General features: G+C 37.3%; 1 protein-coding gene across 1 annotated transcript; it reads right to left on the bottom strand.

The window, feature by feature from the left end:
- Positions 1-878: 878 nt before the first annotated feature.
- Positions 879-5,823, bottom strand: LOC117291667. The gene is made up of 2 exons (XM_033773511.1): positions 5,733-5,823; positions 879-5,360 (listed from the first exon to the last, which is right to left on the bottom strand). Exon 2 carries the CDS (start codon positions 5,348-5,350, stop codon positions 4,496-4,498), a length of 855 nt encoding a protein of 284 aa, XP_033629402.1. The 5' UTR covers positions 5,351-5,360; positions 5,733-5,823; the 3' UTR covers positions 879-4,495.
- Between the last annotated feature and the right edge of the window lie 2,731 nt (positions 5,824-8,554).

Below are 8,554 nucleotides of genomic sequence, written 5' to 3'. Positions count from 1 at the left end.
TCTAATAAGTCAAAGACTTATGCGTTGCATCTTAAGCAGTTATGTTAATGTACAAACTTCCAGAACCTTTGTTATGACTTGACATCCTTGGGAACTTTGCTTTAAAGACACTGGACACTATTGGTAATTGTCAAAGACCAGTCTTCTTACTTGGTGTATCTCAACATATGCATAAAATAACAAACCTGTGAAAATTTGAGCTCGATTGGTCGTCGAAGTTGCGAGATAACTATGAAAGAAAAAACACCCTTGTCAGATGAAGTTGTGTGCTGTCAGATGCTTGATTTCGAGACCTCAAATTCTAAACTTGAGGTCTCGAAATCAAATTTGTTGAAAATTACTTCTTTTCTCAAAAACTACGTCACTTCAGAGGAAGCTGTTTCTCACAATGTTTTATACTATTAACCTCTATTTATGCTAATAATTATTTTGAGTAATTACCGATAGTGTCCACTGCCTTTAACTAAATTTTATTTTTAAAATTTTGTAAAAATTAGCTGAACTTTTCTAACTATTATTTTCTTTAACTTCCCTGCAATCCGAGTCTTAATTTTAGAAATGCTTTGACTGTTTTTGCTTTGACTTTGATTGCATCTGCAATCTTGACTGATTCTCTTTTATTGTTGCCTCATGTGTATGCTGCAATATTTGTCTAAGATCTTAAGGGTGAACAGTACGCATACATGTATTTAGGGAGGAATGCAAAATTAAAAAGATGAAACCTCAAGCTTTGCCTCAATTTCTTTTTTTAGGGTTTTGGGGGTTCAACCTCGAGCGAGTGACCGCTTGTTTAATTATGCATTTCTTCCTTATCTACATGTTTATCAAAAGCCGCTTACATTTGTCCACTCAGCTCTGTGCTTTAACTTTTGTTTTTTAAACGGCTGATTTTTTTCCAATTTGTCAACACCATTTTGAATTGAAAATCTCCCGGGGAAAAACGATTGTGATAGAAATGATTATTAAGAAACATGATGATATGGTAATCATGGGAATTGTCCTCTCCTGTTGAGTTTGATGGATTTTACAAAGTCAGTTTTTTTCTTTGATTGATTTTTTTTGTGGCTGTTGTGGCCATTTTAGTACAGGAACGGCTATGGTCCCTAAAAGTACAATTATTAACAGTTGATGGCCCTTAACACAATAGCTGCATAAGAAGAGTATTATTATTATTGATTTGTAATATGAAATCTTATTTATTTTCAAATCAGTAATGGTACTGCTAACCAATTATGTTTGATAGAATTTATGGGAAACTTGAGTTGTAATCATGAATATAGACCAACACACACAAAACAAATTTTAAACCATAATTATTTTTTTGGTTCAGGGTTAGTTTGTTTTTTTTTCTTCTCAAAAACAAGTCAAATTAAACCTTTCACAGGTGTTTTTTCCTGCTTTGTTTCATGAGAGTTAACAGGATTGAAATGGTACCTGGGGTCGATTTCACGCAGATAGTCCTAACTTAGGCCTAGGACTCCTTAGGAGTTATTCAAAACATAAGGCTCATCCTAACTCAAGATACATGTACGTATAAGACTAGTCTTAACTCACAGTGAAATCCACCCACGCACACTTTAAAAAAAAAATCCCTTACTTTGTTACTTAACTTTGCTTCTTATACATAAATGTTACTCATCTAAAGTCATTAACAATGCCGTTACTTTGAGCTGCACTTTCCTTTGTATTGTACACTATTTTATTACATTTAGGTTTAGCAATCTTTCTTCAGCTAATGTTCTGAAAATAGTAAATGTCTTCACATGAATTGAGGTGGCAGCTTGTCTCAAGCTTGTTGTTGAAAGACTCCTGCAAATTGAGGAGTTATTTGTTGGTGTTTATTATACACTTTGATGAGTAATGGCAAGTAAGATGTTTTTGAAAATTTGAGGTTTGACAAAATAACTGAAACTTGACTCCATATTACAGGCGGCATCTTAAAAAGATGGAATTTCCAACTTGTTCATTCATGGAGTGAAAGAACTATAGAACTATCTCTGCCCTGACAGGTACACAATAACCTTTAGGTGATGAGAAGCATGTGTTGTAAAGTGTCTTGCTCAATGAGATGATTGTCTAGACCGGTATCAGACCCACACCATTATGAACTTGAGCATGGCATTATAATCCTTTAATTGTGTTAATTTTCATGGTTCAAGTATTAAACAATTCATATTGATTCCAACTATACTTGAACACATCAAGGTGCTTTATTGTTTAGCTTTCTCTGGGTAATTCTGATATGACATTTCTTACCTTTGACGTCTAAATTAGGCCATTTCCAAGTTAGCGGCTGCCGCTGCAGAGCTGCATTACCATGTTACAGGCAAAGCTTGTCTATAACTCAGGTTTTTGGAACCGTTTGATTGTTTTAATTTATATAAATGTAGATATTATACAAACTGTACAATACAAATAACATGTGAAAAGTTTATTTCAAATGGTGGTCACGTTTTTGATATATCTCTCTAAATTCAAAACGGTTATGTCAGGAAGTATAATCCCCAATAGGGATACCCAATTTGAGAAACATTAACACAGAAACACTTTTCATATTCCAATTTCAGGGCATACACACTTTTTTTATTTCTTTTTTCACATTACTTTGAAGGGAAATTTTTCTCAAATTGCTTTTATACCATTGAAAGCTGCAGTAATTTTGAGAGTGATAATACAATGCAGTTGAGTTGCAGCCGCAGCCACAAATTCAGACATTTCCTAATTACGGTCAAAGCTGTTGAGGGACAAACATGTGCCTTAGGAATGGCTGTAGTAGAGTTTCTGTAAAGTTGATTATTTATGAGCATTTGTCAATGACAGCACAAAAAAAACATCATCTTTAAGTAACAGTTCAGACAAAATGTTTATAAGTTCTATAATTTACAGGACGCCCCTGTCTTGTTTACAAGGGACAAAATTTAACCTTGGAACTTTCCGCAAACAAAACAATTCCACAAGTAAATATTGATGCCGTTGTACGCAATTGAATGTCTTTTTGAAGCCAAACACAACACCGGTTCAAACTGTTTGTATTTGCCTACTTTCTAGAAACCAAGAAGAAAACATTGAAAGTTTGATATATGTTTCTTTTACTAATGGATATTTGTTACTTTAAAGTGGGTAACCAACACAAGATTCATTGCTGTACTGATGCTGTACCCTTTGAGCATTTTCCATGTGCATGTTACTGTAAGCCATTAACTGATTGTGGTCATGTGGTACTCAGATTTTCTACCGATTTGCACAAACTTGTTTGCATCATTCCAACTTGGGTATAGATTATTCCTAATAACTTTTCATCTGTATAGGCACCATGGCGTGGGCTGGAAGCTGCAACAATTGTTCTTATTTGTCTATGCAGCCAAGTGGTTCACCAACCATGCAAGAAATTTGATAAAACTACTGCATGATGCCGCACACAGTATTTATGCAAACGCTAAAATTTCCTTTTCAAAAAATGATATATGATTGTATGATGGGGGGCTCGACACTGTGTGACATTAAGTGGGGATTATCTGTAGAATTGTTTTCTAGTAGCCTTCCACCTGCCCTTTCAAATACATGTACCAGACCAACTCCACTAAATTCCTTTGCCTGAATATAAAGAATATAAAGGAAATCACTGTCTTGTCACAAATTTTCTTTATTTTTTTCCTGCTTGTTTAAACTATCAAATGTTGAGTGTTTGATCAAAATTACCATTAATTTGTGTAGCTCTGGATGATTTAATTCAAATCCCCCATTCTTTGTTTATCAGGTACATTTGCAATCGTCTGAAAATATATAAGCCGCTTATAAATTGAGAACATTTTTTAACCAATGGTAAATAATAGGGGTCTCCCCCCCCCCTTGAAACTCAAAGGAAGGCAAACTTCACACATGTTTATTTGATTTTGAGATAACTGAATAAACTTTATTGTTTTTATGAAATCTTAAGATGACTTCTCACTTGAATAATTATTGTCCATAATTGTTACTTTAAATCATTTAGCCATGAACCATGTAATAATTTTAAATATGTACACCCACCAGATGGTGGTTTTCTTATTAATGTTGGTCATAGAAAGAATCGGAAAAGAATCAAGTTAACAAAAATTGATCAACAAATGACCCCTTAACCCTTTCATAGAGATTCATTTCTGTATAATCATCACAAGACACCCAGACATTGTTGTTGATTTCTTCAATCAATTTTTGTCAGTAAAAATATTAACAGATTAACATGAAACGGAAAATTTAGTTTTACGTATACAGATTGGGATACTATTCAACATTGAAAAATTTCATATTCTGACATGAGCTTTACTTTGACCTCTTTTTTATGTGAATGGAGATAGGCCAATCCTCTCAGCCGCTTGTGTTCGCTTTGGTCTCAAAAGGATAAATTAACTAAAACTAATTGGCTATACAAAAATGTGTTCTATCAAGATGAAACATGTCTAACTATTGAAACTCATTTATAGAACCCAGTAGAGTTTGAACTTTGAGCATTATGTTACCTTTGTTGGTATCTATTACGAATTTCATTTCCGAACGGATCTCTAGTAAAGTGAGGTTCTGACTCCTTAGTGTTGAAGACACCTGTATCTTGGCTGTTTAGCAACGAACTGTCAGTGTAGAAATGTGTATACGCCACAAGGTAATAGAGTAACAACCCAACAATCAGGATGCAGGTTACGATAGCATAGGCAGCTGTACCGTGAGGGGTACTCTCTTTTGAGGGTGCTTCCCAAAACAGTTCACAGGTCAAGGAAGAGCACAGGGCTTTCTTAAGTTTGTCTCGGAGTTCGTGTTTGAGCATCCCAGTAAGACCCTCAGGAAGGCATGACTTAATGATCGTCTCACACCTCTGCTTTAGCCTGTCCAATGCGGTTTGCTTGCACAGCGTCTTGTCCCAGTAAGAGCCTGTCTTGGCTCCGGAGATGATGTCACATCGAAGATAATCGCAGTGATCAGCGAGACAGACCGCGTCCTCACCGCTCACAATTGTCCGAGAGTGGCGGTTAGCGAAGTGCGCGTCTAAAGTGTTCTCACTTGTGAAGGCCTTGCCGCAGTAGTTGCAGTACCATTTGTTGATATTGTCACACCATTTTCTCTCTTCTTGATGTGAATACATGTCCCTGGATGGCTTGAGTGGGCAGGATTGGGGGAACTCCCATCCTCCAGCCTTAAAGACTGGATACAAGTCCTTCTGAAGGAGCCCCCTGGCAACTCTTGATTGGGCACGCGAGCAGTCTGGTATCTGGGCTTCTCCTCTGCATGTCTGTGGTATTACAACCAGCAGGATAAGGAGGCACAATGTGATCTGTGATGCATATATCGGCAGGGTCTGGTTACATATCCACTTCATCTTTTCATACCTGTAATGAATAAATAAGAGATCAATGATTGACTTTTCACCTGCGCCACTTGCAGTGCAATACTCAAGTACAATACAAATTGTTCAAATGGTAAGATATTCACAAGCAATACAATCTTTCAAAAGAGTCTATATTTTAAAAGGGCAGTTTATATCTGTTTGACTTTTCAGTCATTGGGAAATCCGAGATTAGTTTAAGGCCGGATTTGAACTAACAACCTTGTAATTGCAAGTCCTGAAGTCTAGCCACTAGCCTATTTCACTCCACTGCAGGAGGAAAGCCTCGTCACCAATTTTCCATTTCACTCTATCTTGTGCCTTCTATACCTAAGCAATAATTACATTTATCAGCCTACATTTTTGGCAAACTTACGTGTCGTGAGTATCGCCTCACTCTCTGGACATCACACTCGAAGTAAATGGCAGAAACCCTCAAAGTGTTTGACTGCAGTCGTAGCCAGTCTTGGGGGGGAATAGCTGCAAACTAGCACACCATGGGGAACATTGCCGAGTAGAAGGCCTTGTCTTGTCTTTGCCGCTGTAGCGTAAATGCTTCGTAAACACAATGGCAGGAAAACAAATTATTTTATTTATTTGAGTATTCAATCAAGTGTACTCTTAATTAAATTTTTGAGAAAAATCATGGGGTGCGATTTGGAAACTTAATAAAATTCTGAAAAAAATTTATGATTTGCAAGGTAATGCCCCTGAACCAAATAAGGGTCACATTTCAGAGGATTTACAGGAAAACAACTGTCAAATAATGGATATTATTGAACTTCAACAGACAGATAAAAAGCTGCTGGAAATATTGGTCATTTGGTAGCAGTAATGTCCACCCCACCCTCAACTCCTTGCCCTCCATTTACCTCCCTCCATTGGAGGTGTTACAGTTTTGCATAACAAAATTAAGGCCAACTTGTAGTAGGCTGTATTGTCATAAGAGCATTGTCTTTGTGTAAAGGCCATAAGTTCATCTGTGCTTCCAGCTTATGTGCTCTTCAGGGTGCCACAAACACAGAATTCTGCAGTAAGCAGAACCATGAAATTAAATCCGGATCTACACATATACCACAACCTACGGACAAAGGTGGAACCAGAACTCAAGTCTTCATCTTCGTCAATATATTAATATTTGAAACCCTTGCACAAAGCAAGTACCTGCAAGTGGTCTTGTTGTAAATGTGAAATGTAACTCCTTTTGTATCACACTCCGTTGTTAAAGTGATTCCATTCTGACAAAGATCCTCATCCTGTTCCTTGGAGACTTTGGTGAAAAATGACGAGAATTGGCTCATACACTTCTGGAATTTCAAAGAGAAAAAAAAAGACAATTGGCTTATTTTTCTCTTAATATACTGTATACAAGAGAAACATAAACCAATTGATAGGCCTCAATAGTTATTTATTTTTGTTTACTGTATGATTATATTTCAAGGGCAACCATATGGCTCACTTAACATTCAAATACAGACCACCTGACACTGGTCACCTGACCTTTCAGTGTCACCTGACACTGGTAACCTGACCTTTCTGTGTCACCGTCACAACTCATTTCATACATAACTCTCACTCAGTCACTCAGAGTATTGAATCCAACTTGTTGTTTGAAATGTAGAATAATTACCTTGAACATAAATACAGATGGGGGCTTATTTATGTTTCAATTATGAATTACATTTTACAATGATCATGTACCTGACTTATTTGTTGAAGCTTTCCCACACTGTATAAACAAGATGCATTCCGGGAAATGAGACAAACACCAGTGATTGCTCCGTCTTTCAAAAGATTGTCTGTACACACATGTGACATTGTATGTGGAGAGGGGGAAAAAGACCAATACATTGTTTTATACAATGAAACCATTTTAATGTTCTAAAACTAAAAACTAGGTAGTCGGCCTAGTACTAGTACATGTAGTCAGTACCGCTCAATTAGCCCAAATTACTTAATACAATTTTATGATGCTACGTTATGTTGTAAGTACATTTCAATAATTGGTCATTATCCTCCAATAAATGGCCTTATGGATGGTTATAATGGATGGGTGATTAAAAATACTGTCTTTTTAACAATAACAGTCTCACAATCACAATCACATGAATCATGAATGAAGTGAACAAACGTCTGAACGTCTGATCAGTCATATAGATACTCTTACTTATCTTTTAAAAAAAAACACCAGCGTTGACTGGTCCTAACTAAACATGATTTATTCACAAAGAAAGAACATATCCAGGTAGTTTTCTTTTGTATACTAAGTCACAGTGTTGGATATAGTGTTGATAACAAATGGATGCATTGATTGTCAAATAATGCAGTTTTATCACGGAACTAATGCAGTTGATTTCTACATGCAATGCTGATGACGTCCAGCGCTCCCATCCGAAGTAAACGGAGAAAGCAGGTGATCTGATACTAAATGTCTACATCATTGAGGAGGGCGTGTACACATAAGTCAGACCTACCATATATTAATGCGTCCCATTGAAAAGTATTCATTATTATTAAAAATCAAAGATTGAAGGTAACGTAAAATCACATCACTCTTGTCTTGTTGTTTTCATCGTAAAAACATAAAAACTTTAATTCGCTTGAGGGCGCTGTGCATAATTTGTTTCACTAAAACCTCGCGCCCGCCGCGCCGGGCCGCCGGGTGGTTGCCCTGCTGTGTGTCGATTGGTCGAAAGTGGTTCGGCTTCGCCTTTTGTAATAGTTAATGATTTTAAAAAAATATTGACTATTATTCTTCGGATTGGCGAGTGCCAGCGCTATCAACTGAGCTATCTAGAGTATGTTGGCAGCCTCCCTAACGTGACCTATGACTACGCCTATGATAAGACAAATATTGACAATCTTTAGGTTGACCCACCCTCACTGCCACAAGTTACTAATAATTATCTGACTGACCGTAGTTAGTTTTGGGAGGCTTAGGCCGTGTCCGAATTGGCGACTTCGGCTACAGCACGGCTAGGGCGCGCGCGTCTGCTAATCTTCAACACTGACAGACGCGCTGATCTAGCCGTAGCTGTAGCCGAACTCGCCAATTCGGACACGGCCTAATAAGGCTCCGGCTCAGGCTCCGCGTAGCGTGCTGATGTTGTACAATCAGCAATACGCGCTGAAAATGCAGGTTAGGGCCAAGCTGTGTGGTTTGAGAAAGGCTCCTACACTCTCAGCAGTCTGTCCGCC

This window comes from Asterias rubens, chromosome 1 (assembly GCF_902459465.1).
Source record: "Asterias rubens chromosome 1, eAstRub1.3, whole genome shotgun sequence".
NCBI classification, from domain to species: Eukaryota; Metazoa; Echinodermata; class Asteroidea; order Forcipulatida; family Asteriidae; genus Asterias; species Asterias rubens.
The sequence above is the reverse complement of the archived record's forward strand: the minus strand, read 5'-3'. Positions and strand labels throughout refer to the sequence as shown.

What these genes read in the sequence shown, in the direction of transcription:
- LOC117291667 (XM_033773511.1), bottom strand. Translation starts at nt 5,350, where the DNA reads ATGAAGTGGATATGTAACCAGACCCTGCCGATATATGCATCACAGATC.